The 27477-nt window shown below is 42.7% G+C and overlaps 1 protein-coding gene across 2 annotated transcripts in view; it reads left to right on the plus strand.

Annotated features, from left to right (window-relative positions):
• LOC143928277 (putative ferric-chelate reductase 1) overlaps positions 1-19654 on the plus strand; it is a 48630-nt gene extending 28976 nt beyond the window's left edge. For both annotated transcript variants that reach the window (XM_077453060.1, XM_077453061.1), the window contains exons 2-6: positions 11784-11982; positions 13587-13723; positions 15579-15670; positions 18405-18586; positions 19407-19654. In XM_077453060.1, coding sequence (XP_077309186.1) covers positions 11784-11982; positions 13587-13723; positions 15579-15670; positions 18405-18555 — 579 coding nt within the window. In that variant the 3' untranslated portion in view covers positions 18556-18586; positions 19407-19654. The remainder of the gene's footprint in view (positions 1-11783; positions 11983-13586; positions 13724-15578; positions 15671-18404; positions 18587-19406) is intronic.
• Positions 19655-27477: the final 7823 nt, after the last annotated feature.

A 27477-nucleotide genomic window follows, 5' to 3' on the forward strand; every position in this document is an offset into this window, starting at 1 on the left:
GATGCACAGCGGTTTGAAGGCTCCGATGATGGTACCCAGATTGAAGAAAGCAGTAACGTGAGCCCAGAGAAAGGGGGTGCCCAAGAAGGACAATAAACTGGGAGTCATGTTCCCCCAGCTGCAGCATACTGCCAGGTTTGCTCCAGTGACTAGGAGGGAGGGGATGATGAGGTCACTTACTCTATGTGGGTGCCTGATAGGGGAGAGGAGGAGGAAGAGGAGGAGGATGAGGAGGAGGCACATCTCCAATGAGGCAGGATACCCTCTAGGGGCCAGCTTAAGGGCAGCCAGCCGACTGCATCACACCGTAGAGCTCCGCATGTGCAGGGTGCTGCTGACTCCGTGCGTTTTTCCAAAAGTTCTTTGGTGTGGGCCTTTTTTGAGATGTGTGCAGCAGATCGCACCATTGCTGTTTGCAACATATGTCTGAAGAATATCAAGCATGGCCAAAACAGCAGCCGCTTGGGCGCAACATGCTTGACCAGACATATGCCGAACTCCCATGCAGTCCATTGGCAAGCGTACTTAAAAGACCCACACCAAAGAACAAGGTGGACCTCTCCTTGCTCCTCACCAGCTGAGATCTCCAACCTCACTATACCTTCAGTTCTCTCAGAGACCTGCACTGAGAGCAATGAAGGTATAGAATTAGGTGTGCCAAGTACTTGCGGGAAATCTGCTATCGCTACACCTACGTCCGATTGTAGCAGGGAAATTTCTCTACCCCAGTTGCTAAACCGGCAAAAGAAATTCGGTCCCAGCCATCCACATGACCAGCAGCTGAATGCTAGCTAAATTGCTAGCACTCCAACTGCTGCCTCTACCCAAACGCCACTTTTTTTCATGGAAGGCGATTCTGGCTCTCTACTGGCATGTGGAAGGCAATGTCTTGGCCTCGCTGGACAGGGCGGTCAGGATTAAGGTGCATATTACCGCTGACTCATGGTCCAGCAGGCATGGACTGGGACGTTACCTATCTTTCATGGCACACTGGGTGACCCTGATGGAAGCTGAGAAGGATGCAGGACAGGATGTAGTATTGTTGGAGCTTGTTCCACCACTACGCCTCCAAAATGCCTCTTCCTTTAGATTTTTCCTCAGAACCTCCATAGGCTTTCAAGGGGCTACTCAAGCACGCAAAAAGATGCCATGTGGTGCTTGAGCTGGTGTGCTTAGGGGACAGGAGCCACACTGGGGTAGAGATTCTGTCAGCTCTGAAGGGACAGGCTCCAAGGTGGTTGACGCCACGCCAGCTTCAGGCAGAAATGGTGGTTTGCGACAATGGCCAGAACCTCCTCTCCACTCTTTGCCAGGAACACTTCACCCATGTTCCCTGTTTGGCTCATGTCTTTAATTTGGTGGTGCAGTGGTTCTTGTGCAGGTACCCGAGCTTACAGGATCTCCTGAGGCAGGCCAGGAAAGTCGGTGTGCATTTCCACGGGTCATATAATGCCAGTGCTCGGCTGGCTGACCTCCAAAAGGAATACAACCTGCCCAAGAACTGCCTAATGTGTGACATGCCCACCAGATGGAACTCAACTGTACTGGAACTCAACTTGGCTATTCTGTACACCTGCACATGCAGCAGAGGGCCATCAATGAGTACCTGTGCGACTATAGCACCAGAACAGGGTCAGGGGAGCTTGGCTTTTTTTCGCCACGCCAGTGGCTCATGATCAAGGATGCATGCACTGTCCTGTCACCATTTGAGGATGCCACGAGGATGGTGAGCAGTGGCAGTGCATGCATCAGTGATACTGTCCCCCTTGTCTACCTTCTGGAGCACATGCTGTGTGGAATAATGGACAGGGCACTTGAGGCAGAACAGAGGGAGGAAGAGGAGGACTTCCTTACCTCTCAAGGCCCCCTTTATGCAGACAGTGTTCCTGTGGGCCTGCCGATCACACAGGAAGAGGAGGAGGAGGATTGTGTCAGCACTGAGGTGGAGCCTAGCATTCAGCTTTAGCAGCAGTCTTCAAGGGATCATTTACAGTCCCCAGAAACCCATGGACTTGTACGTGGCTGGGAGGATGTGGCTGCGGATCAGGTCATCCTTAGTGACCCAGAGGACTCCGGACCGAATGCCTTCACAAACCTACGCTGCATGGCCTCGCCGATTCTGCAAAGCCTGCGAAAGGACCCTCGGATTCGTGGTATCAAAGAGAGGGCTCAGTACTGGCTGGCAACCCTCCTAAGATTCACGTTACAAGGGTAAAGTTTCAGAACCTATTCAGCCATCGCAGATGGATCAGAGGATGAAATATCTTTGGGAGGCCTTGCAGAAAGGTTTGCGCAATGCGTTTCCAGAGCCTGGGAGGATACAAATGAATGGTCCTGGACAACGTGTCGCTGAGGCTTTGCTCTGTCACAGAAGGAGCGGTGAAGAAGGTGGCCGTCTGACAGATACACTCAGACAATTTTTTAGTCCGCAGCCCCAAGGTCTGATCAGTTCAAGCAACCATAGCCAGCGTCTGATTTACATGGTGCAGGAATACCTAGGAAAAAGATCAGACTTGGAGACCTTTCCAACCGAAAATCCTCTGGGTTACTGGGTCTTTAGGATGGATCACTGGCCAGAGCTTGCACAGCATGCAATTGAGCTACTGGCCTGTCCTGCATCCAGTGTTCTTTTGGAACGCACATTCAGTGCTGCTGGAGGCTTTGTAACCGATCACAGAGTGCGCCTGTCCACCGACTCGGATGAACAGCTCACCTTCATAAAAATGAATCGGTCTTGGATCACCAACCAGCTACCAAACACCTGATGCTGATGTAACTGAATAATATTTTTATGAATGTGAGATCCCTTCAAGACTGCCTATGCTGATGCTGAGTGGCTATCCTATTCCATCTTAATGTTCATGTTGATAGCTCATAAGCTCATGACTTAGGTTTTGCCAGATATAAACAGCGCCATTGGAAAATTGGGAAAGCATTTATCACACTGATCTTGATGTGGTCAGATGCTTTGAGGGCAGAGGAGAGATCTAGGGTCTAATAGACCCCAATTTTTTTCAAAAACTGGTACCTGTTACTAACTATTGCTATCATAGAGGATATTTACATTCCCTGAGATAAGAATAAAAATGACTAGAAAAAAACAAAAACAAATGAAAGGAACAGTTTAAAAATAAAATAAAAAAGCAAGAAAAAAAAGCACCCCTGTCCCCCGTGCTTACACGCAAAGGCGAACACGAACTTGAAGGTCAGATCGAGGGCAGTAATTTTAGCAGTAGACCCTGTGAATCTGAAGTGGTATCCTGTAAAGGCTTTTAAAAATGGATGTAGTTTGTCGCTGCTGCACGTTTGTACTCAATTTTAAAGCATGTCATGTTTGGTATCCATGTACTCGGCATAAGATCATCTTTTTTATTTCATCAAACATTTGGGCAATATAGTGTGTTTTAGTGCATTAAAATTAAAAAAGTGTGTTTTTTCCCCCCCAAAAAAAATTGCTGCACAAATACTGTGTAAAAAAAAAATTGCAACACCCACCATTTTAATCTGTAGGGCCTTTATTATAATATATTATGAGAAAATCAAAAAGTACAACATCTCCTTAACTCAGCGCAATGGCGTCAAAAAATAAAACCAACAGACACACATCACATCACATAAAACATATGATCCTAATATCCTAAAACCATATGATAAGCAGCTGCTTAAACTTTAAAAGAATGCACAATATTTCCACAATGATAAATAAAATTCATAGAGACAATATGTCATCAAATATCATTCATCATTAGCAGCGCTATTATCACTCATAAAATTATAAAATTATAAATGATATAATATATATCTCAATGTACAATTTAACACAGATAAACCAGCCTATTGAGACACTGAACGCTCAGCATTGGAAACAGTATCAAATAGTGATAAAGGGGAAACAGCAGGCCGCCCCGACGGTGTCTCAATGGTTTGGGAGAGTTTGTGACATCTATCGAATGGAACAGCTTACAGCGTCCCTGCATGATAGAGAGGAGGAACACACCACCCGATGGATGCCTTGGAGCCTGTTTAGGTACTCTGATGCATACAGAACTTACTTGTGATGCTTGACATGGGAATAGCAGGACGGTTCCGGTACGGGCTCACCACCAGGACCACCACAGTCTGTACCCCCATCTGAGGACCGCTAGGGTCCACACCACCCCCCTTATTCCCCCTCTACCTTTTTCACCCACTTCACCCCCCCCTCTTTCCCTCCTGCTCCTTAGCCTCCCCGTCCCCCACCCCCCTTCCGCCCCCTCTTCCACTCCCCACAATCCCGATAAAAATATCTAGTGATTACAAGGGCCTTGACACGCTATTCACCCAGTTTTCTTTCTAACTGGCGACTGGCCGTGGGAGTAGCCCCGACTGGGCTTCCTACTCTGCGAGTGACCCCACGCTATTAACGAAGACCCCTCGGGGTCGGCCTAGAAGGGACTGCCCCACGTACCGCATTACTGTGACAGGAAGTGCCGAGCGGGAGACTCGAAGAACCCAGTAAGCGTTAAGTCTGATACAGATGTACTGTGATAAAATATTAAATGCTCCCCACCATGTACTGACTGTATTATTTGATGTACTGAGACGACTGGGCGTCTAATGTTTCTTTTACAATTTGTTTCTGTATTTCCTGCAATCCATAAATAAAGAATAAAAAAAAAAAAAAAATAGTGATAAAGGAGTGAGTCCAAATATGTGATGGTGAAAGCAATATTGTCTGAAGATAGTGCACCCTTCCACCAGATTACTCCACACATTCGTCACACTCCCCTTAGGGGTTCAAAGTCACCACACTTCTGAAATCAATGGGCCTTAATTATAGCTCCCACATCTCTGCATCATTATGCCCTTCCTTATCCAGTTATCCAGCAGTTCATCCAGACTCACCATATGAGGAAAGAAAAACTCCACATAGTCCAGTTCCATTTATGAACTTTAATGAAAAAAACTCTGCACATACACAGGCTTGTCCTCATAAAATAAACACAGTCCTTGTTCCGATTTTGGCCAAATAGCGAGTTGTCATAAGCTATTTGTTACAGCCACTCACTGAGGGAATGAGGGATGGCTCCATAAGACTTCAAAACAGCATGCCGCTCATACCCCTTCTGGTTTCTTTCCTTAGGATCTTGGAACGCAAGGAAACCGTGAGTCACTTCCGGTCGTCGATAGGTCACACCCTGATGCGTTTCTTAATCACTAATTTCTCAAAGGGCGTGGCCTACCGACGCAACATCTCTGAATTTATCTGGTCGCCAATTCATAAGAATTAACTCTCTGCATACCAATCCTCCGCTACAAACAGACGAACGGCAGGACAGCAAACACTATCTAAAATAGAACCATTTGCACATGACACCATGCTATGGGTCATTACAGTCTGAAAATTACATCAAACCTTTAGCATAAAGATAAAAAGATGTAATCTCTAGTGTCAGCTAAATCACCGAATTTAGCAGAACATTATATTTACTTTTAAGATATCATGACAGTCGCTATATAATTCTTATACATAGAACAAAATAATCCAATAAAAATGTAATAAATACACAGAAAAATAATAAAAAATGTAAATGAAAGTAAAGTTAGAAATAAAAAAAATAAAAAAATAATATATATATATAAAATACAAATTAAAAAAATTTTTAATTTGTATTTTTTTATTGATTTTTATATTGATTTTTATTTTTATATATATATATATATAAAAATAAAAATAAAAATCAATATAAAAATCAATAAAAAAATACAAATTAAAAAAATAAAAATAAAAATAAATAATAAAAAAAATTCTTTAAATTCATTCTCTAAGCAAAACACATTAAATATCACTTTATCAGGTGGCCATAACTACTCCACCCCCTAGAAAAGGAAATTCACACATTATAATATATGTTTGGGGGTTCAAAGTAATTTTCTTTAAAAATTATTTTTTTTCATGTAAACAAAAAGTGTCAGAAAGGGCTTTGTCTTCAAGTGGTTAGAAGAGTAGGTGATGTGTGACATAAGCTTCTAAATGTTGTGCATAAAAAAAAAAAAATCTGTTCTTTCTTAATTTTCAAAAATAAATGAGAACGGCAAAATACTCACCATGCCTCTGAGCAAATACTGTGGGGTGTCTACTTTCCAAAATGGGGTCATTTGGAGGGGGGGGGGGGGGTTGTGCTATCTTGGCATTTTATGGCCTTCGAAACTGTGATAGGTAGTGAGGAGTGAAATCAAAAATTTAAATTTACGTCCTTAGAAATCCTGAAGGCGGTGCTTGGGTTTCGGGGTTCTGTATGCGGCTAGGCTCTCAAAAAGTCTCACAGATGTGGTATCCTCATACTCAGAAGAAGCAGCAGAATTTATTTTGGGGTGTAATTCTCCATATAACCATGCCATGTGTGAGCAATATATGATTTAGTGACAACTTTGTGTAATTTTTTTTGTCATTTTTCAAATCACTTATGACAAAAAATAAAATATTCAATGGGCTCAACATGTCTCTCAGCAATTTCTTGGGGAGTCTACTTTCCAAAATGCTGTAATTTTTTTTTGGGGGGGGGGGGCGGTTTGTACTGCCCTGCCATTTTAGCACCTCAGGAAATGAAATAGGCAGTCATAAACTAAAAGCTGTGTAAATTCCAGAAAATGTACTGTAGTTTGTAGACACTATAACTTTTGCGCAAACCAATAAGTATATGCTTATTGACATTTTTTTTTAAGCAAAGACACGTGGCTGAATACATTTTGGCCTAAATGTCTGACTAAAATTTAGTTTATTGAATTTTTCTTATAATAGAAAAGTAGAAAATATAATTTTTTTTCACAATATTCGGTCTTTTTCAGTTTATATAATAAAAATTGTAGAGGCAATCAAATACCATCAAAAGAAAGCTCTATTTGTGGGGGAAAAAAAGGACACAAATTTAGTTTGGGTACAACATTGCATGACTGTGCAATTGCCAGTTAAAGCAGCACAGTGCCAAATTGTAAAAGTGCTCTAGTCATTGAGCAGCCTAATGTTCCGGGGCTATAGTGGTTAACATATATATCAGGGATGGAGGCATATGAACTTTCCCATTCATTGCCTCATATAAAGTCCCCATTTTCTCCTCCCCCTTTGCAAACAAATTTTCCATCCTAATTAAAGCAGAGGGATAGGGTGCGCTATGGAATCTGTTATACAGAGAGTATGTAGTGTAATATAGGTAAGAGCAGCCTCTATTATGTTTCCATCCAGATGGATGGAACAGTAAAATAGGTGAAAGAAGGAGAATAGATGTGGCGCTATACCTTATTAAACTCACTAAAAAATATAAAATATAAAATAATATAATATAAAATAAAATTGTACAAATTTTCCAGCTTGCTGGCTAATATTTTTTAAAACCAGCGAGAAACCTTGATGGACTGAATAGTAAAATCAAATCAATAAATAATAAAGTGCTGGGGGTTAATCCTTATTAAATAGTGAATGCAAAGTGAATATAAATTTTCCAGCATGCTAGTTAGTAAATGCAATAAAACTGTACGGTCCACTCAAATTAGGTAAAGGTGAATAGATAAATATTTAAATAAATAAACTTTTTACTTTTTACTTTCTGGACTCATTTTTTAATCTTTTATTTTTGTATTTAATTTTCTATTTGTTCTATTTTTATATTGTGGTATTTTTGGCATGTTTTGAGATTTGACACAGTGTGTTTACACCCACCATCCCACCAGTATTCACGTTTATATAGTTTTGATTGTTCCCCTTGTGTCCATTCATTTTGTTGTGCTACAATCACAGTCACAAGCAACTTTAGTAGTTTTCACTATTGAGTATTGATTGATTCATGATAGTTTTACTAATTATTTATTTAAATATTTATCTATTCACCTTTACCTAATTTGAGTGGACCGTACAGTTTTATTGCATTTACTAACTAGCATGCTGGAAAATTTATATTCACTTTGCATTCACTATTTAATAAGGATTAACCCCCAGCACTTTATTATTTATTGATTTGATTTTACTATTCAGTCCATCAAGGTTTCTCGCTGGTTTTAAAAAATATTAGCCAGCAAGCTGGAAAATTTGTACAATTTTATTTTAAATTTTCCATCCTGCTCCTTTGAATTTTCTGCAGACGAAAATGAAAATTTTTTGAAAGCCCTTTGCTAACTCAGTGCTGCAATTACAGTAGCTTGCTTTTTAGTGTAAATTAAAGTCAAAAACTTTTTTACATTTTTGGATAGATTAAGGCTAAGTTCATACTTGTGCAGTTTCCCTGTGGCTGCTTGCTTGTGCACTGCAGCCCATTAATTAGAATGGGCTACAGTATCCACTGAAAAACGCAGAGAAAAGCTCCCTGCATCTCTTCAGAAAATGCAGTTGCAGGGAAACTGCATAGTGCAGTACGGAGAAACCGTGTTGTGGCTTCCAGTGTGTGGGGGTGCCCTTAGGATTAATGGTAACCCCATGCACCTCCTGAGCAGCAACACGTTTTAATGGTGGGTGGTTGCCGCTATAGGAACAGGGCAACCACCTGCACAAGTTTGAACTAAGCTTAAGGGAAGATTAAAGTCATGGCAAAAAATACTGGCACCCCTGCATTTCTGTCAGATAATGCATCACTTCGCCCAGAAAATTGTTGCAATTACTAATGTTTAGGTATTCTCATGTTTATTTCTTTTGTTTGTATTGGTATGACAAAAAAAAGGAAAAACAAAAATCCAAATAGGACAAATTCCATGCAAAACTCCATAAATAGACTGTAAAAAATATTGGCAACCTCAATTTAATATTTGGTAGCACACCCCTTGGAAAAAAAATAGTTGAAATCAATTGCTTCCTGTAACAATCAATGAGTTTTTTTTACACTACACCCCTCTATTTGAAATTTGGACCACTATTTTTCACAAACTGCTCCAGGTCTCTCAGATTGGAAGGGTTCCTTTTCCCAACTGCTGTTTTGAGATCTCGCCACATGTGCTCTATGGGATTTATATCTGGACTTAGGAAACTGTATTCTTTTCTTTATGTCAGCAGTGGGGTCACAGGAGCATCACAAACTTGGAATGCAATTATTTCTAATAATTTGGAGAAGGTGGCAATAATTTTGGAGTTTTCATTTTCATTTTGGAGTTTTGCTTGGAATGCTTCAGATTTGGCTTTTTGTTTCTCCATTTTTTGTGTCATAGCAATACAAACGAAAGAAATAAACATGAGAATGCCTAAACATTTGTAAGTGCAACAATTTTCGAAATGCATTATCTGACAAAAATGTAGGGGTGACGATATTTTTGGTAATGAGTGTATAAGACCATGACCACTGTCAGGATTTTTTTTTTTTTTGCTATCTGTGTCCCATTAGTGAGATTTTACTTTGCTTCCTGTCCTGTCACCAAAACAGGAATTGAGAAGAAATCCCTCCAAAGTAAGGGAATCCCAGAGTGTCATCAAGGTCAACAGAACTAGGGGCTTTATTGGAAGATTTCCCCGCTTTTACTTTTCTTATATCAACCTAAAATTTGTGATTTTCTTTGTAGCACTGTCCCCATAGGGCTTGCTGATTGTTGGTTGCTGATGGTTCCCACTTAGGTGCTGAGGGTTCTCACTTAGGTGCAGAGGGTTCCCACTTAGGTGCAGGGGATTTCCCGCTTGATTGCTGTGGTTTCCCGCTGTTGCTAGGAGAATTCCCGCTTGGTTGTTAAGGATTTCCCCACTTTGTTGTTAGGGGTTCCCGCTGTTGCTGAGAACTCCTATTTGTTCCACCCTTTACACCCGATTGCTCATTACGCAAAGACCGTCCAAGGTATTTGTTTTCTTTGTGTTTATTTGGAACTCGGATGGGATACTCCAACAAGAACTTTCACAAAGAATGAGGACAACTCTCACATGGCCTCACCAGATTGGTAGTAGAAGCAGTCACACTGCTTTGGTCATATAACCATATGTATGTAAGGGTTAAGTCTTCTTGCTCTAACTAGCAGCAGACTTGATGCACTAAATTATCTCGAGGACACTCGCTAGCATCCCCTTTACTTACACCCATCCACTGACTCTTCTAGCTGAAGGGGGCAGCCCTCACTCAACAGGCCCCAAAGACACAAATCTGTATTTGCAGTAGGCCGACTCAGATCCTCACTGGTGTCTCCCTTCTAGTCAGCTCTGCAGGACCTCTGGTTTCAGCTACTCACTCTCACTAGGCCCCTGGGTCAACCACCCAGGGCTGCACGGCCTCTGCAGAGGAGAGGGCAACCGACCTTCTCCCTCCTAGGTTCTGTTCCCCAGCTCAACTCAGCCTGACCACATGTCCTTTGGCAATAAAGTACTTTCCCTCTGCCAATTACCAGGGCTGTAACAAAGGCTGTGCACTCACTTGCCAGGTCAACTCCCACTGTCCAATATGCCTCCCTATTGGACCAATGGGGGACAGTCAGAACAAGTTGTGCTTCACTTGAGTACAATGAGCAGACCTAACCAATAGATCCTGCTCCCTGGTAGGCAGAGAGCACACTAATGCTTTGTTTCCACTGAGTGAAACAGTATGAATCGGTACAGTTTGGAAGTGTTAGCCCTTGTACACACGGTTGGAGACTCCGATAACCAAATCTGTCGGATTTTGTCCGTCGGATTTTGTCTGACGGATTTTGTCTGAAACTGTTGTATACACACGGTCAGACAAAGTTGTCGGAAAAGCCGATCGTTCAGAACGTGATGACGTTATTTCGTTACGACGGGACTACGTTCAGGCTAGTAGCCAATAGCTTTGATGTAGGAATTTGATCTGAGCATGAGTGGCACTTTGTCCAATCGGAATTCTCTACACATGATCGGAGTATGTCCGATTGGACCAGTTTGTCGGAAAATATTTCCAACAGGTTGGAAAATTGGGTCCGACGGATATTCCGACGGAAACAGTCCGATGCATACCACACACAGTCGGATTATCCGACAAAACAGTCCGATAGGATACATTCCGTCTGAATCTCCGACCGTGTGTACAAGGGCTAAGAATGGTCCGGTCTATTCAGGTGAGCGTTTCCACTGCAAGTTGGACCACCAGGGGCCATATGGGGTTTAGAAAAAATGCCTTTGACGTGAGCATTGACGTTTTATCTGTCCGCCAATCAGTGGAATGTATTGTGTGATGCCAGTAGCTTCTCCCTAACAGTACCGTGCCATTTCTATGGCCACACATCCACACATCTGAAGCAGGACCCTGAATGCTGTAGTATGGTTTGGATGTATGGGCCGTTTTCATAATGGAAACACTCAAAATAGCATAGCGTACCATACCGAACCAAACTGAACCGATCCACTCAGTTTAAACGAGGCATAAGTTTTACCTGACCATCTTCCTGTTAAGCAGAATGACCAAAAAACGATACTCTCTTCTAGCACTTTCCTAGGAAGGTGCTACATATTTTACTTACACTTTTAAAGATAATGGTAAACAGTGCAAATAGAGAGGGTGACTCTCCCTAATAAGGGTACAGACAGTGAAACAATTTAACAGAGGTTCTAGTCCATCTCCACTCTACCTAACACAGAAAAAAATGCCTTCAGTTACACTTTAACCCCTGTAATGCCAGGATGTTTATAAATGTACCTGTATAGACAAGGGGTTAAACTGGAACATTGGTATGGATTAAAAGATAATCTGCATACTCAGTAAGTGATTAAATCAGTTGCTGAAAATTCTTAAAAACAGAAGGTTTACATACTTTTATAGATGTAAGAAGTAATACAGACTGGATGTGAATGTCATGTATATATAATTTCTTTAATCAATATATATTTCTCCTAACAGATGAGCCTTGCGGTACAAAGCTTTGCCCTTATCTTTCTTGCCTGGTTTTCAGTTGGGGTTGATGCCTATGCAAATGGACAAGTTGCTGAATCATGTAGTACAATGATGCCGCAACATGATGCCCCAGCACAGACCTCCTCCTCACCATACTTTCTAACTTTGTCTAAAACCACTTACAGTCCTGGAGAAAAGATTACAGGTAAGAGTCATCCATGAATCTAATGTACAAAGAACAATATCTTTAGGTACTGGATGGAAGGATGCATGAAGGAATAGGTGACAACTGTTTATCTTTAATCTACATTCTCTGCAAATGGACAGTTTAACATATTTGTCCTTATGCATACCTCCCAACTTTTTGAGATGGAACGAGGGTTACCTATTATCAAAAGTATGTAGGCATAGGAGACACCCCACTGCCACGCCCCATTAAAGGAAAATTATATAAAAAATTATTAGGTAAACCCACAAGTGCTTTATTTTAACCTTATCACTACTATTCCTATTCCTTTATACTACAAATGCAGTAATTTAGAAATTTGATGAAAAGTTTAGCACTCGTTATGTCTTCAGGCTGAGTTTAAAGCAAATGGTATAGAATTGGTGGAGGATGAAAAGTGTTTTGCACTATGGCTTTTTACCCCATGTGGTGTCAGGGACAGGAGTCCCTGTAGTTGGTGAAGAAACCTGACAACATGGTCTGATAAGTGGCCTCAGGGAGGTGCTAAGTCTCACAGTAGATAAATGATACATAAATGCAAGTTGGTTGGCATGAACTTCCCCCTGTGCAACCAATACTGTAGTAGGTCTACACTCCCTTACTGTATATTGTAGCTTGTCCACAATCTATGACTGTCTCCTATAGCATGTCCACACTCTATAACAGTTTTATGCAGCATTACATACACTCTGGGGAATTCAGTAAATCCAAACTGACACTTTACATGGTGCTATGGCCCTTTAAATTGGCCTGCCTGATTAAAAAATTCCGACCACTTGTTTAACTTTACCAACAGGTGCGGCCAGAGCTTTTTTTCGCAGAGAATAGGTGCAGGAACTCCCCTTTCTGCGTCACTTCTTGTCTCTGCCACCTACCCATCTCTGAGCACCATCCCTTGGTTTCACCCAATACCTACCTCCCAGTACAGCCCCTTTTAGAGGATACAGGACCACGTATAATGTTGCTAAGTCATTAGTATGGAATTTGTTAATAACAAGAAAAGCAGTAAAGTAGATCTTCTGCAGCCAGCAGCATTAAACCCTTCCCAGCAACAATAGATCCCTTCAGCAACAATGGACCCCCAGCAACAATAGACCCTAGCAGCAACAACAGATTTCCCAGAAGCCAGCCCAGCATCAATAGACTCTTTAGCCGACAGCAACAATAGACTTCTCCCTTAACAGTAGATCCCTTCCAGCAACAATTGACCCCCCAGCAGCATAAGCCCAACCAGCAATAATAGATCACTCCACAGCAACAATAGAATGCCACACAAAAATAGATGTCCCCCAGCAACAATAGATCCCCCAGCAGCCAGTAGTGCGTGCCCCAGATTCATGTACGTCTTCGCAACAGGAGGAGGCATGTTGGCGTTCTAAAACGTGTCTTAGACAGTCTTCATAAATTCCTCTGGTTGTATATTATGCGTTGTCCCATGGGATGTCACTTGGGCCCCGCCCCTCTCATTTTTTAGTGAATCAACCACCGATACAAATTTACAGGAAATATTTGAAGTCTAATACATGTTTTCTAATGTGCATACATTAAATGAATTACATTTCAGTTTGCTTTCAATTTTGCAGTTACTCTCACCAGCAGTAGAGGTTCCCCTCAGTTTGAAGGTTTTCTAATCCAAGCCCGATCAGGCAGCAACACCATCCCTTTGGGCTCCTTCCAAGTGACATCAAATGCACAGACTCTTAATTGTACAACAGCTGCTGTGAGTATAGACATGTATTTAATGCAACTGGATAAACTCTAGCGGGATAAAAGTGTCAGGAAACTGTAATGATGTATTTTGTGCTACATTTTAAGTAACCATTAGGTCTCTGTTAGTGTTTGGCTGTAAAATGTATTAGACCACTTTCCCACTGGGGCGCTTTGCAGGCGCTACAGTGCTAAAAATAGCGCCTGCGAAACGCCCTGAAACAGCTGCTGCTGTGTCTCCAATGTGAAAGCCCCGAGGGCTTTTACTCTGGAGCGGTGCGCTAGCAGGGTGGTAAAAAAAGTCCTGTTAGCAGCATCTTTGAAGCGGTGAAGGAGCGGTGTATACACTGCTCCTTCACTGCTCCTGCCCATTGAAATCAATGGGGTGGCGCGGCTATACCGCCGGTGGTTTTAACTCTTTCTCGGCCCCTAGCAGGGGGGTAAGACTGCCCTGCTAGCGGCCGAATACTGCCCCTAAAACTACGGTAAAGCGGCACTAAAAATAATGCCACTTTACCGCAACGCCTTCCATGGCTCGGTGTGAAAGGGCTCTTAGTGTTCCCTAATCATGAATGCAAAATCACTAGAATTACTGATGGGTGGGTAGGGCATGTACAGTATGTGGGATTTAGAGAAAGACAGCTACCTGGTACTATGATAATGTTAAATAGTCATATTAAAGTTGAACTCCACACATAAAAGCCTCAAAGTAGTGAAGCTCTGTATTCAGTGAGTAAACAATGAAAACGTTTTTGCACCTAGTATAAGTACCTGAATTTGACTTGGATTTTTGTGTACAGCAGCCTAAAAGAGGGAGGGGCATCAATGGGTGCTAACCGGGTGTGCTGCATGTAAATTTGATGACAAGGAGCATGCTGATAGGAGGTGAGAGAAATGATCACCAATCATCTTTTCTCCTATACCACTCTGGCTCTTACATACAGGACCCACAATCAGTGGCACATGATAGGCATGATATAACTACACCACCACCACTTTGCCTTGTGGCTCTAGGGTGTGATGTGTTCAGTAATAAAGAGGATTATTTGAGAGAATGAGTCTCCCTAACAGGGATACAGACAGCAATAAAAAGACCTGACATGGATTCTAATTCCTTTCTACTCAACTCAAAACCCCCAAAAAGTTTTGCCTTTAACTTTTGGGGGGAGTTGGTCTATAAAGTGGTTGTAAACCTCTAAAATGAACAATGAATAAAGCATTTCCCTTTATAGTGTGTACCAGCCGGAATCCAAAGAGTGTAACTTCTTTGATCTCGCTTCGGTCTGCTATCTACATGAGTCACTGATAGGACTCTGAAGCCTCCCAGGTGAACGGCCCGCCCCCCTCTCCTGCACACAACAGGTGACTGACAGCCTCAGCTGTGTATATTTCCCTGTGGCGGTATGTAGATCATGTGGGGGTGAACGCCATGTGATTTCCCATTCGCTGTATTTTTAAAATGGCGCAGGAACCTTTTTCCTGCATGATAGGCAGACACAGCAGCCCAGAGAAATGTGGCTTGCAGACCTGCAACAGTGTGAACCAGGCCTAACAGATGCCTAAAACCAAATGATTATTTTGCACGATACACAAAATGAACAAGAGGGTAACAAAATGGGATGTGGATTATAGATGTGGAACACCTTGTAAAATTTTAATGAAGAAAATATTACAGGATTAATACGAAGGTGATAAACAAATGCTTCACATCACATGCAATGCAATACTCTATATATTGTGCAGATAAATGGCAGGACAGTTTAAATTAGTTATAAGTAACACAGGCAATCGTATTTCCTTCAGTTTACATGTATTTAGTTTATATTATCATGAAACTGCAAAAGTTTAGGTTTGTACTGTCATTGCAGAGTACAGTCAGTCACACGTCCAGTTCTGGAAAGAACAGCCTACAGGTGACATGGATAGCACCGACTTCAAACGCTGGCGATATTCAAATCCAGTAAGATTCTTCTCATTATTTAATATAACGAAAACCCAACAGCTTCAAATAGTTACCTCCACTTGATATCCCTTTCAGGAGCTGTCAACTTGAATCACGTCACATTGTACAAAAGTTCCATTGTAAACTCAAAGAAAGACAGCTCTTCCACAATCTCTATTCAAGGGCAAGTGCCCAAAATGCAGGTTATTGGCATTCCAGGAACTGTCCCCTGAACGCATAGGGCCCTAAAAGTGAAAAGAACTTGACAAAGACCTGACAGGCTGCAGGCAGCAGGCAGGGCTGTACACTGCCCCTGTGCCTCAGGGAACACTAAAACACCCAGAGGGGGCACACAGAAGCTAGGCCCAGTGCAGGATTACCAAATACGCAGAGTAGGCACCGGTATATGGGCCCCAAGTCATTTAATGTCACTGGCAGGGAAGGGGTTAACACTAGGGGGTGATCAAGGTGTTAACTGTGTTCCTTAGGTGTGTTTTAACTGTAGGGGGATGGGACTGTCTGGGACATGGGTCTTCAAACTATGGCCCTCCAGTTGTTCAGGAACTACAATTCCCATCATGCCTAGTCATGTCTGTGAATGTCAGCATTTTACAATGCCTCATGGGATGTGTAGTTTAGCAACAGCTGGAGGGCCGTAGTTTGAGGATCCCTGGTCTGGGAGGAAAGAGAGATCGAGAGATTGATGCAAGTGGTTAAACAAAAATATATCTATATATTTTTTTACATTGTTTGGCTGGCCAAAGACCAGACCACTTTTTGCGATTCAGCACTGCGTCACTTTAACTGACAATTGTGCGGTCGTGCGACGTGGCTCCCAAACATAATTGACGTCTTTTTTTCCCACAAATATAGCTTTCTTTTTGTGGTATTTGATCACCTCTGCGGTTTTAATTTTTTGCGCTATAAACAGAAAAAGAAAAAAACAAACATTATTTTTAACTTTTTGCTATAATAAATATCCCCCAAAAATATATATAAAAAAAATTTTTTTTCCTCAGTTTAGGCCGATATGTATTCCTCTACATATTTTTGGTTAAAAAAAAAAAAATCACAATAAGCGTATATTGATTGGTTTGTGCAAAAGTTATAGTGTCTACAAAATAGGGGATAGTTTGATGGCATTTTTATTATTATTTTTTTTTTTTACTTGTAATGGCGGCGGTCAGCGTTTTTTATCATGACTGCAACGTTATGGCGGACACGTCGGACAATTTTGACACATTTTTGGGACCATTGCCATTAATACAGCGATCAGTGCGAATAAAATTGCATTGATTACTGTAAAAATGTCACTGGCAGTGAAGAGGTTAACACTAGGGGGCAGTGAAGGGATTAATATGTATCCTAGGGAATGTTCTAACTGAAGGGGGGGATGGGACTGTGCAAGGAAACTAACAGATCGCTCTTCATACATTGCATGAACAGACGATCTGCTCCCGATTCTCCGTGTGCCCCGAGTGATCGCGGGAGCCCGGCGGTGATCGAGACTGCCGGGCACTTGAATCGGCTCGTTTATCCTACCGACGTAGCATAATGGCGATTCGTGCAGCCGAGCCATGCTGCCGTAGTAACACTGGTCGGCTAGCAGTTAAACTTTTTATTATTTTTTAACATTGTTTTCTTGTTTACTATTTTTTTAAACTTCCTGTGATGAGAGTAGTTTAGTGACATCACAGTGACACTATATTACTGTGTGGCGGGGGAAGGTGAGCAGGGATATATATATATATATATTTTTTTTTTTTTTTTACAGTGTGATTGCTATTACAGTAATGATCCCTGTAACAGCAATTGTTTGAACTGTCATGAATGACTTTCATTCATAACAGCTGTGCTTACTCTAGTGATGCTGTAATTAGCTAACAGCTATCACATTATAAAGGGTGCTGTGATTGGTCTAGGCATTGTGTGATAGCTGTCATTCATAACAGTTTTGATTACATTGTGCGCACACTGACAGTGGCTGGGTACTGTTAACAGAAATTCATTGTGTTTGGTGGACACAGCGGTCACAGGAGTGGCGCACTGCTCGCCCTGGGGCAACGTATATGTATGTTGCAAAGCCTGGTTTCGCTGCACACACTCAGTAAAAGAACTGTGGGCAGGACAGCAATTGGTTAAATATTCAGCAGCATCACAATGATTAAAAACATTAATTTAACCACACGGGCAAATAGGCTGTTCACTTTGCAAGATGCAGGGACATTTTCCACAAAGCTTAGTGACTGAGGTGAAGCTCTGCTGACTTCCAGTATCCAATCATGTTCAAGTAACAAATGCTGTTTATTTTGTAATTCATTTATGTAACCATAAGTTGCATTATACAAGCCAAAACAAGGGTACATCATCTGAACTAAAAAAACAGCTCAACAAATGAATACTGTTTTTTTAACTGTCCTTGCACATGATTGGATATTCTTTACAAAGTCAAATTTCACCACATTCACTAAACTCTGAGGAAAATTCCCTTGTGTAGTGCAACTAACTTCCCTTGCAAAATGAACACTGTATTTGCCTTTAGTAAATCAACTCCAAGAGGGGGAAAACACAAACTGTACTATACTATACCTTATCAAAAGACACAATACTCTATTTTTATCTACAAAACACTTTTAAGTTAAATAGTATTATTATTACTTAGCAAACAAAGATTTTGAGTATTTGCAGAATATCTTCAGGTAAAGAGAAAGGTGTGGAAAACTTTCATTATTTACAAAATTATTTTTTTCAGAGCCACAGTCGTACAAACAGGGATGGTTTTCTGGACTAATGTTGGTAGTCCAACACTTTCATATGTGCCCACTGCCCAGCAACACAACCAGCAACACAACCAGCAACACAACCAGCAACGCAACCAGCAACGCAACCAGCAACACAATTAGCAACACAACCAGCAACACGACCAGTTCCATGGTAAGCACCATTATAATATTCGCTTTCACCATGACACCTGGCTGCAGAATACAGGAGGAGGCAGCTACAACATCAGTTACCCTGCAAAAGGAGAGAGAGCAGCAGTGACCTGTAATGTATATAACAAGGCGCAGGCCGCCATGTCGACAATAAAAGCTGCATCCTAGTTGGCCACCCCGTGTGTGCCCAACCCCTCGCTATGTATCCCAGGCTTTACTTGCCCATTTGCGGGTCCGGGGCCGGAACCTCACAAATGTGCTTCTGGAAGAATAGTCAAACCATAGACACACCATAGACACACTCCTAAGGGCCGGTTCACACAGCGATGCGATGCGAGGCGACACGGCTCGCCTCGCCTCGCTCCCGCAAGTCGCCCCCATTCAGTACTATGGAACCATTCTGAGAGGAGCGACTCGAGTCGCTCCGACTCAGAAAAAAGGTTCCTGTACTACTTCTGGGCGACTTCGGGGGCGATTTGCATTGACTTCTATACAGAAGTCCTCTGCAAGTCGCCGCTGAGATCCCCGCAGGTCGCGGCGAGGCAAGTCGGAGACGCCTCGCCGCGCCTCGCTGTGTGAACCGGCCCTAAACCTTGTGGACAGCCCTCCCAGAAGAGTTGAAGCTGTTATACCTGCAAAGGGTGGGGCGGACCAACTCAATATTGAACCTTGGGTACTAAGACTGGGATCCCATTAAAGTTCATGTGTGTGTACAGGCAGGTGTCCCAATACTTTTGGTAATATAGTGTAGTGTAGTGACAGACAGAGACTTTTTTGTTTACAGTTCTGCGTTTTTAATTGTTATCCATTTTATGTTACAGACCCTGAATTTTCAAGCATTCCTGTTCTGTGTTGTCGTGGACATTCTTTCTTGGTACAATATGCTGGTAGTTTTCTTCAAAACAAAAGGAGCAGTGCCTTAAATGTACAGTCAATACAATATATCAATGGTGATTTATCAACGGCAAGATGACTGTAGTAATACAGGATGCTAGCAAGGCTTATACTGTAAAGTGTATTGTATCTGTACTGCAACAATTTTAAATAAAACACTGCTGTTTTGCCTCCATACCTGTTTTTCATTTGTAACAATTTTAAATAGGTATTGAAACCTAAATCAGAGAGAAGATGTATAAACAAATTGCTAAGAGAGGTGCACTGAAATCTTATCAATGGTAATCAATGATATTTGTTTATAACTATGCCAAGGTGGTTGTAATTTGCTTATGCTGAAAGAAGTATATGCTTTTCTAACGAGATGTGGATGTAATTATATTCATGCATGATTTAAAATAAATAAATAAATAGTGGTTTTGTGCTCATGAAATACAAAGGGAGATATTTGTCCACTTCTAGTATTGTAAATGCTTGATGCTTAAAGGAGAAATTCCCCCCACCAAAAAGGGCCGTTCTTCCCCCATCCCTGCCATATTTGACTTTTTTTTTTAGGAGCACGTACTTAGTTTTGACCAGTACCCCCTCTCCCACTTCCGCTCAGATTGCCTAGACAAACTGAGTAGGAGTTTGGCTCACCCCTCCCTGCCTGCAACCTTCTGGGATTCATCAAAAGTCCCAAGAGGCTGCAGGACCATTCACAGGGTGCAATGCGGCTCTCGCATGTGCAATGGGACAAAGAGTCATAGCAGCTTTCCCAGTTTTCCCACAATTAACATACCGGTGCCGGGGACCTGAAGACTGGTGAAGAACTGGCTCAGGTATGGACAACGCTGGATCCCTAGACAGATGACGCTGGATCGCTGGACAGGTGAGTGTTTATTAAAAGTCAGCGGCTGACTTTTCATTTTTGGAAACTTGGCCTTAGAACCTCTTTGAAGAGGCAGCTGTGAAAGCTGTATCCAAAAAAATCATATAGAGGGCAAAGGACTAGTCACAAGTATTTTTCCTGGTCTTCCTGCAACTGGTCTTTCCCCTAATACTGACTTAGTTTGATCAGCACTGTGTCTCAATGTGGTTTAGGCAAGGCTTTGCTTCCTTATAGAAGAGTTGCGCCCCAATGACTGGTGATCTGATGACTGATGAAGGACTTATCAATGCAGAAGTAAGAGAGGTGCAGAAGGCATAGATCCAGAGTTATCCAACACCAGCTAGCTCTGTGTTAAAGAACAAATGACCTCTTAAAATGTATCTATAGCCAAAACTCTTTTCATACTGAAATGAAGGAGACACAACTCCTGCCAGATTTTAGTGCTACCCAGGTCTTGTTAGAGAGAGTTTCCTTCATTTTCTATTCTAGGGAAACCTTTCACCAAACAGGAAATGAGGGCAAATTTGCAACAGGGATACAGACAATAATAAAAGCATAAAAAGCTACCAAAGGTTCTAGCATAATGCTACTTAGTTAAAAAAAAGCACTTCTGTGTAGCCATTGGAGAGTTTATTTCACATCCTATCTGGTTGTCCTTGGGACAGTGAGTAAATGTTCTCTCTTTAATAATTGAGCCCTGAATAGGAATTAAACTCTGGGGGTTGGGGAATTTTTAATTTCTCCCCACTTTAAAACATTTTTTTATCTAAAATCTGTTTACAAAAACTTTTAGATGTATTGTCAGGGCCATCTTTAATTTTGATTGGACCCTGGGCAAACATTTTCTTGGGCCCCTCCTCCATGCAGTTTAGACTCGCTAGACTCAAAATCCGTTTACTGAATCAGATCAGGCAGCAATTGGTTGCCAGAGGTTACAGTGTATCATTACCGCTCACTGACTGGTTGTTAGAGGTTACAGTAGACATTACGGCTCACTGATTAGTTGCTAGAGGTTACAGCACATGATTTCTGCTTGTTGATTGGTTGTTAGTGGTTACTGTACATTAGGGATGAGCTTCGAGCTCGAGTCAAGCTCATGTTCGACTCGAACATTGCCTGTTCGCCTGTTCAGCGAACAGTGAACAATTTGGGCTGTTTGCGGCAAATTCGAAAAGCCGAACCACCCTGTACAAGTCTATGGGAGAAATCTAAAGTGCTAATTTTAAAGGCTAATATGCAAGTTACTGTCCTAAAAAGTGTTTGGGGACCTGGGTCCTGCCCCAGGGGACATGGATCAATGCAAAAAAAAAGTTTTAAAAACGGCCATTTTTTCAGGAGCAGTGATTTTAATAATGATAAAAGTGAAACAATATAAGTGTAATATTCCTTTAAATTTCGTACCTGGGGGGTGTCTATAGTATGCCTGTGAAGGGGCGCATTTTCCCCAAGCTTAGAACTGTCCCTGTACAAAGTGTCATTTCTGCAGGAAAAAAGTCTTTTAAAATCACTTGCGGCATAATACAGAGAACACTCAATGAGTGTTCTCTGTATTACGGGAGCCGACAATTCATTCATTGATAAAAAAAACGAAATAAAAAAAAAGTGTGGGGTTCCCCTAAATTCAATTACCAGGCTCTTCAGGTCTGGTATGGATATTAAGGGGAACCCCGTGTCAAATTTAAAAAAAAATTGACGTGGCCCTAAATATCCATACCCGACCCTTTATCCGAGCACGCAACCCGGCAGGCCGCAGGAAAAGAGGGGGGACGAGAGAGCGCCCCCCCCCCCCCTCCTGAACCGTACCAGGCCACATGCCCTCAACATTGGGAGGATGCAGTTTCCGTTACATCAGAGGGGGCGGGGTCACCCATGCGTCATTGGGGAACTCCTGGCTTCCCTTGCTAGCGTCAGAGGGGGTGGGTTCAGGTGATGGGTTGTTTCCATGCTTAAAAGTCCCATTTTGGTTACTTAATTAGTACCCTTCCCTATTTCACAGAATGGACGTAGCTCTGCCTATGTAAACAAGGCAGAGCTCTGTCCTGTAATCTTGTTTCCCTGCAAAGCAGGGAATAAAACTCAGCACATCCCTTAATGAAAGCAGCAAATAATACACACAAAAACACTGGTTAGGTACAAATTTAACCCTTTGATTGTCCTAGATGTTTAACCCCTTCCCAGCCAGTGTCATTAGTACAGTGACAGTGCACATTTTTTAGCACTGGTCACTGTATTAGGCTGGGTTCAAACTATTGTGAATTAAATGTGTTTTTTTCCACATCCAATTTGCATGTCAGGAGCCTGTGACTGACTCTGGAGCCAGTTCACACATCTCCACGACAGCTGCAGAGCGAATTGCACATGAGTCCTGGTCTATTTCAGGTCCAAATTCAGCCAAAAAATGTAAACCGAAATCGGACCTGAAACAATGAACAGGGACTCACCAGACCCCTCCTGTGAGCTGTGCCACAGGAAGATGTGAACCCTGCCTTAGTGTTCTGGTTTCCACAGTGATAAAAAGTTTCAGTTAGTGTCTAATTGTCCACCGCAATATTGCAGTCTTGCTATAGGTCGCTGCTTCGCCACCATTACTAGCATAAAAAAATAAATAAATAACAATTCCAGTATATATCCCATAGTTTGTACAGTAGATGCTATAATCCAAACAATATGCGCTCATTGGGATTTTTTTTGCCAAAAATATGTAGCACAATACATATTGGCCTAAATTTATGAAGAAAATAGATTTTTTTAAATTTTATATGGATATGTTTTATAGCAGAAAGTAAAAAAAAATGTTTTTTGTTTCAAAATTGTTTTTTTGTTGTTGTTTATAGCACAAAAAAACACAGTGGTGATCAAATAACAGCAAAAGAATTTGTGGGGAAAAAAAACGACATACATTTAATTTACCGTATTTATCGGCGTATAACACGCACTTTTTTCCCCTTAAAATAAGGGGAAAATCGAGAGTGCGTGTTATACCCCGATCCCCCGGAGATCTTCACTGACTGTGAGCGGAGTGGAGCGATCACCGCCGAGATACACATAGCCGAGTGTACTCGGTTTTTCTCGGCTCCGCTCAGTCACGGCCAGTCCCGCCATTGTACCTGTGTTATGTCCATCATAGGGCGGGACTGGGCTTGACTGTGAGCGGAGCCGAGAACAGCCAGGTATACTTGGCTATGTGTATCTCGGCTCCGCCCAGTCCCTGTGATTTTGGCAGCATTTGCTCCGCTCCGCCCAGTCTCGGTGGCGCCAATTTTCAATCGTCCAAGCGATGGACACTGGGGGCAAGGCTGCACTGGGACAAGGCTGCACTGACAAGGCTGCACTGGACACTGATAAGGCTGCATTGATGGGCATTTAAATGTAAGTTTTTTTTCCCTTAAACCTACCCTCCTAAAAGTTTTTTTCCTTAAAATTACCTCCTAAACTTGGGGTGCGTGTTATACACCTGCGCGTGTTATACGCCGATAAATACGGTGTGTACAGCATTGCATGACCTCGCAATTGTCAGTTAAAGTAACGCAGGGCCATATAGCAAAGAATGACCTGGTCATAAAGGGGGTAAATCTTTCGGAGGTCTAGTGAATGCTTATGTGTTGGTGAATCCTTTGGGTCCAGAAAATCTGTTCATTCTGCTCGCTGCTTATCTTCTTCAGTGGTTTCTGCAACAGAGGAAACTGAACATTTCCAACTTATCAGAACCTTATTTCTTCTATTTATTTTTGCCTGAATATATAGCAAATGCACGCATTTACTTAGGTTTAGTCTTCTTTATTATAGAATATCAGTAATATATCCTCCCAGGACACCAAGGAGACCATGTGGGCGCAATGCACCATGGCGCTATTAGGTGGGGGAATATGGAGCAGACGTGCTATTTAAATCACACCTCCCCACCATTTGGCGTCCCGGCACTGGTGTTTGTGTTTTCCCATCAGCGTCAACAACACATGGATGGGAATATTCCTAGCTTGATGGGCGGCAGCCTCCCCTCTAGCAGGTATGCTCCCTTTCCCTAATTATTGCACCTGTCTAATGCTGGGAGGAGCCTGCTGACCACTCTGTGTACATATAGTGTTCCCATTCACTGTCAGCCTTTCCACCAGGCAGCATGTCCTGTCTCTCACTGCACTACCATGGACCACATACAATATATTTTTCACCACTACATCAGGTAATTAATTGCTCACCTTTTGCCGCATACACACGATTGGATTATCCGGCAGACTTGGCCCGGCGGACCAGAGTCTGCCGGACAATCCGCCCGTCTGTGTGCTAGTCCGCCGGAATTTTGAAATGAAAGGACTTGCCCACACATGGAGAAAAGTCGGTTAATTTTGAACGTGGCTCCAGGTAGACGGAACTAGGGAAGGAAGTGAATGTCACTGCCTCTATCAGCGAGATTGACACCTCACTAGCCCTGTCACCTGGTATGGACTTAAAGGGGAAGTCCTACGCCGAAAAAACGGCATGGGGGTCCCTCTGAATTCCATAGCAGATCCTTATCAGAGGACGCAGCCCGGCCGGTCAGGAAAGGGGATGGGGACGAGAGCGAGCGCCCCCCCCCCCCTCCTGAGCCATACCAGAACGCGTGCCTTCAACATGGGGGGGTGCTTTGGGGAAGGGGGGGCCTGTGGCCCCCCACCCCAAAGCACCTTGTCCCCATGTTGATGAGGACAAGGGCCTCTTCCCGACAACCCTGTCCGTTGGTTGTCGGGGTCTGCGGACTGGGGGCTTATCAGAATCCAGGAGCCCCCAGGTGAATGGGTAGGGGTACATCGTGCCCCATACTCATTCACATAGGGTGGGGGCTGGTATCTGGGGGCCCCCTTATTAAAGAGGGCTCCCAGATTCTGATAAGCCCCCCGCCAGCAGACCACGACAACTAATGGCCAGGGTTGTCGGGAAGAGGCCCTTGTCCTCATTAACATGGTGACAAGGTGCTTTTGGGTGGGGGGCGCTGGGCCCCCCTTCCCTTAAGCACCCCCCCATGTTGAGGGCACGTGGCCTGGTATGGCTCAGGAGGGGGGGCGCTTGCTCGTCCCCACCCCATTTCTTGACCGGCCAGGCTGCGTGCTTGGATAAGGGTCTGCTATGGACTTTGGGGAGACCCCATGCCGTTTTTTTGGTGTAGGGCTTCCCCTTTAAGTCCAAACCAGGTGACAAGGCTAGCGAGGTGTCAATCTTGCAGTTGGAGGCAGCGACATTGACTTCCTTCACTAGTTCCATCTACCTGAAGCCACGTTCAAAATGAACGGACTTTACTCCGTGTGTGGGCAAGTCCGTTCATTTCAAAAGTCTGGCGGACCTCCGCTGCAAAGTCAGACGGGTTGTCCATCGTAAAAATAAAAAAGTTGTATATTTACTTTAATTCTTTGCTGTTGTACTTGTAGAATATCAGTCATTTTCACATTGTCATGCTGCTTAAATAGTCCTTCATAGTTGCCCTTTAAGTATCAAAGAACTAAACTTAAAGGGTTTGCTTTCTGTTTTTGTTATCATTGTCAGAGAAAAGGTCAGCTTAAAAGGATGTATATGATTGCTAAACACATTTCTGGCTCCCAGACCTGTATTGTCATGAGTCAAGGTGAGACTATTGTCTTAGATAGTTTCCTCTAGATCTATCGACCGCATACTGCTTTAAAACTAAGTTCACTCTTTTAGCATGTTACACACTACACCCGTATTTAAGATGTAACATGTATCAAGCTCCTGAACCTCCTCTCGCACCAGCCAATCCCCCTCCCTCTGTGACAGCAGGTGGGGTTTCTTCTCCTCTGCACTCACTATCACATTTCAAAATCGGAGTGGCTGTGGGGGGCGCTCTCCTAGGTAATTGATACTACTTCAAGCTTTCTAACAGAATGAAGACCTCTTGGACCTCCTTTAAAGAAAGGGAGCCTTGACTACTGGAAGCATGGCTGCACTGTGGGCAGTGGTGGCTGGTGCTCCAAATTTTTGGGGTGTGCAGACAAACTGAAAGAAAACATCAATTGCAGCCTCACTGTGTTCATCAAATGCAGCACAGTGGTGTAGTGGTTAGCACTTTCACCTAGCAGCAATAGGTTTGCTGGTTCAAATCCCAACCACAACACCATCTGCCTGGAGTTTGCATGTTCTCCCTGTGCCTGTGTGGGTTTCCTCCCACACTCCAAAGACTTGCTGGTAGGTTAATTAGACCTTGTCTAAAAAAATTGGCCTTAATATGTGTGTATGTGTATGTCAATGTTGTATGTGTTTGTAAGCATGTCAGGACCTTACAGGGTAAAGGACCACGCAAAGCTGCAGATGGTGGCAAGAAAGCGCCCTGAGGTGATTCAGTTTGTATAGGTAGCGCTGTACAAGTCACTCATTCATTCAGCCATTGTACCATCAAATGCCTATTTGGGGAGAAAGGTATTGCTTTATTAGTTGGTCATAAATGAGCCTATGCTTCTCAGTAGTCAAGCACTTAGGTGTAAAGGTAAGAAGGCTGGGGAATTTGTCTGCAGGAGCCTGACATTGCACCTGCAATTCTCCGTTTGTAGGTGCACTGCTTTGTAGACTCCATGGTCAAAAAAAATCAAAAATTTGTGTATTTATAATTTTTTCCCAAAAGGTGAACTTTAAACCTTAAACCATGCTACTGATGCAGCATGCCACCCATGCCTATATTCACTCCTTATCCTGTAAAATCATCTAAAGTGAGGGCCTCTGTTGTGGTTCCTTGCCTTACTTGATACCTTGTTGCTGCTTTTGTGTAGTGCCTTCCCATATTTTTGCTCTATATTATCAATATCTGTACAATCTTAAGTGTACTGCTTCTCATCTGTGCTTTACTCCGTTTTCTCTCATTCCACTTATTTGCTTTTTTTTTTTTTTTTTTTTATGAAATCACAATACAGACTCTTCTCACCTGCATGAGCACAGAATCATAAAACTTCTTACCAATTCTACCACTAAATGTCTTTTTTCCTACCATTAATCCAGTCCTAAAGCACTTTAGTTTCTCCCCAGTGTTAGCTGGGCTTTCCACTCATGATCAGAATGGTGTTCTGGCTATTAACTCTCATTGATAATATCTAAAAGTGGCATCATACTGCAGCAAAGGCTCCACCAACCCGCAACAGATCCTACTAAAG

This window comes from Lithobates pipiens, unplaced genomic scaffold (assembly GCF_037356315.1).
Source record: "Lithobates pipiens isolate NorthernLeopardFrog02 unplaced genomic scaffold, aLitPip1_a1.2 Scaffold_23, whole genome shotgun sequence".
Taxonomy (NCBI): Eukaryota; Metazoa; Chordata; class Amphibia; order Anura; family Ranidae; genus Lithobates; species Lithobates pipiens.